The following is a 3,618-nucleotide window of genomic DNA, read 5'->3' as shown; positions in this document are numbered from 1 at the left end:
TTTAAGCCTAACCATACTTCCCAAAGGTGAAAATCAAACACTGTACCTTGTGTCTATAAGATAAACACCTTAACCATTATGCCAATCCTCAACAATTCCTCAGTTTAGATATATTATTACAGCTGCATTCAAAGACAGGCACATAAAAGTTCACAGGCTGATGCAGTCTTCATGTATATAACAGATAAGGTATAATATATTATATGAATTCTTCTGTCAGGCTTTTTAGATGATATACTGTTCACTGGTTTAAACTGTTTTTACTCAGTAATGAATTTGCAGGCTTGCACAATGAGGTTTTTGTTAAGGAATGGTGGTTTGCTCTCTCAAACATCTCCATCAATTGTGCTGTTTATGATTATGAACCTAATCATTTTCATCTACTTAATGTCTTACAGGGTCTACAATGATACTCATCAACTTAGTTGGCATTGGAGTTTTTTGCATGATCAGCAGAACAACAGCTGACCCACTTCTGCAGATCAACACCACTGAACTGCTCAAGCAGGAGCTTGCAGCTGGATACTTTCCTCCTTCCCACAGCTTTGCTCTGCTCTGGTGGGTTTGCCGTTTTGCTATTAGCTTTGACAGTAGAAGAAATATGTTTCTAAATTTCAATCCTAATCTTCGGCCCTTTGGTTTTTATCGTCTAATGAATGACTGGGATTACAACTGGAATCTTCGTTCTTTACCTGAGATAGGACCTGGAGTCGAGTACCATGCAGTTGGTATATTAAACTCCTATATAGCGCCATCTTCAATAGATCTGCCATTTTTCATTCGACAATATTATGACTATCTGAATTTCAATATACCAAGCTGGCCTAAATTTTGGTCTACACATGAAAACAGAGATCGTATGGTCATAGTATTTGCCTATGTAAGTTCTAACAGTTATGTCACTAATGTCTATATAACTGATCATTATGATCCAACCAGAACTTTCTGGGTTTCCCCAAACTTCATAACAGATATTAAAAGCCTTGAACTGGATGCTTTTTTGAAACAGGTGGGTTATGAGACTCCTTTTCAAGTATGCAGTGCCTTCAGCTGTGGAAATCTGAATAAGAGAACAAAAAAGTCTGACACTGATACTGACTGTGAGGATATGTTTAGGTATAACACAACATTTTCAGTTAAAACTACTCGTAGTGGCAAAGCAGCTCTAGAATGGAAATACCTACCACATGTGGACGAGAGCTCCTGGATTGGCCTTTATAAAGATAACTATGCAAGCGATAATGAGTTGTTGGTCAAGGTCTCGGTTTACCCTCGTATATCAGGATATTATGAAACCAATATTGACATCCATCCTGGTATACAAGTCAGGTATGCCCCTAGTAAGGAGTACAAGGCACTGATGAGGGGCCCTGAGTTGAGTGAATCCTGTGGAGCAGCTCCAGTCGTAGTCATCGCTGTTGACTTAGTATATATTCAGTTTGTGGTTAGCCGAGGCAAAGCTTGTGCCAAATTATATGTCAGAAATGATCTAGCTTCCTGGAAGACCAGTTATTCATTATATTTTATGGCTTTTTATTTGTCTTCCGATTATACAACTTCCTCTTATTACAGCTACAAGTACTTAAAAGATTTTGTAAAAAGTGAAAATGCTGATCTTCCTAATCATGATGTTTACCTGGATGGCTGTACTGGCCCTACAATTGTTCCAGGAGTATTACTGCGTATCTGGTATAACAACTACTATTATATTGCACAGTCTGTTCCATGGAACTGCTGAAGCCATACGTGCATCCTGCCCTGTGAAGAAACTTGATAACTGATAGTCTGAAAAATGTTTTGGAGCTAACTGTATGAAACAGATGTAGCTCAAAGTTACAGTCTGTTAAACAATGTGCATCATACAAAACAGTGCTTATTTGTAACCTAAACATGCTGTGATCACTGAATTTTAAAACAAAACATTATACTTAAATATTTAACATAAAATGATATAAAGTTAGTGCAGAAAATAGTAATCCTGTGACAGTCTTGTGGTAGAGCACTAAAAATCAATGACATAGCTCTTGAGCTGTTTCTTATTCTGATAATAAACATAGATGCATAGTATTAAGCAGTTACAGGTATGTGTGTTTTCGTTTTTTGAAAGCTGATCTTGTATATCTGGATTCGTGAAACTATTTTCTAAACTATATAATTCCCATAACTTCATTCAGGCATCATCATCCTGTAGAGCAGGATGCTATTCATGTTACTTGAAGGTCATGTGAGTGGCACCTTACATTCACAGATGACTACAGTAAACCTCAATGCACAGCCAGCCAGCAGGGGTAATTAAGAATTTAAACACTATGTTAAATGGTGTGCATTTAAACTGTCAGTGCAGTATGGCAATTGTGGGCAATGTTACCTTTTGAGGAGCAGCAGATTTAAGTAAGTGCAAGGCACTATTCAGAAAATGAAAATAGAGGCAATGCAACATCCATGAATGTGGATATAAATCATTGTGCAGATGCGCCAGCCTTATGCAAACTGCTTGAATGCATCTGTGTCCCAGAAATAGCACTCATTAGTGCACATTCTGCATATATAGCTCTGCTAATTCCAGAAAACTGCAACCTGCTACTCTAACATGATTTCAAACTGTATAGAGCTGGATGAATCACCAGTAAATGCTATCTTGTTCAAATGGTACTTATGTACATCAATACTAACACTGCAATGTTGCATCATGGGAATTCCTACACCCTTGAGGTGCCTTTCTTTGGATGGAATGTAAAACTGAGGCCTCATCTACCTGAGTTGGTGGTAGCTCAAGTGGAAGCCAGAGAATTCACTGATTATTGAAAAGAGTAAGGACATTATTTATTTATTTGACCGTGTTCTCCAGGGTAGAGCATTGGATCTCCATGGCCCTTTTTCAGACTCAGCGTGTCTGGTTAAGTGACTTGCTTACAGTCATACAGCTAAGCAATGATGGCTGTGAGAATCAAACCTTACAGCACTTTTAATTAGATACATAAAAAATAAATTACATTTTTATACAGAACTAAAAAGTCTATTACATTCCTGTTCACATTCTGCACACTGCATAATTATATACAAGTTTCTTTCTAATTCCATACACAATTACATAGAACATTTTCAGATGAAATAACCTAAATAACATACAACAATATCTATCAAATTTAGCATAGGCATGCATTTCACTCTTAGCTAGTCCATAAGACATAATATTATCAGTAAGATGTTGAAAGTGCACTCTACTATCAGAAATAATATTCTCATTTAGATCTCAAAAACATAACTTCCAACTTACTTTCTTCAAGTTATCTTCATGGCTTTTCCAAAAATGTCCCAATCGTTTACAAAGTAAAAGGACAGTGTCACATTTTTTCCTGTTTTTCTACCCTTCTGTTATGCAAACACTTTATTCTCCAAAATTATACAGTATCTGTTTATTTACTAGCAGTTTTCTGAAATACACTATCCCAGCAGTGGTTTATGTTATCTTGTATTCCTACAGTGGTTCATGCTGTTTGGTATCCCTACAGTGGTTTATTTTGCCTTGTTTTCCTGCAGTGGTTTATATTGCCTTATATGGTATCCTGAAAATTGTTTCATTCATCCAAATTATGCTTAAATAGGGCCAACAAAGGG

General features: G+C 36.7%; 1 protein-coding gene across 1 annotated transcript; it reads left to right on the top strand.

The window, feature by feature from the left end:
- Window positions 1-407: 407 nt before the first annotated feature.
- Window positions 408-2,021, top strand: LOC122790400. The gene has a single exon (XM_044057919.1). The coding sequence runs from the start codon at window positions 446-448 to the stop codon at window positions 1,736-1,738; it is 1,293 nt and encodes a 430-aa protein (XP_043913854.1). The 5' UTR covers window positions 408-445; the 3' UTR covers window positions 1,739-2,021.
- Window positions 2,022-3,618: the final 1,597 nt, after the last annotated feature.

This window comes from Protopterus annectens, chromosome 16.part0, assembly GCF_019279795.1.
Source record: "Protopterus annectens isolate FY-2018-M chromosome 16.part0, PAN1.0, whole genome shotgun sequence".
NCBI lineage: Eukaryota > Metazoa > Chordata > Ceratodontiformes > Protopteridae > Protopterus > Protopterus annectens.
The sequence above is the reverse complement of the archived record's forward strand: the minus strand, read 5'-3'. Positions and strand labels throughout refer to the sequence as shown.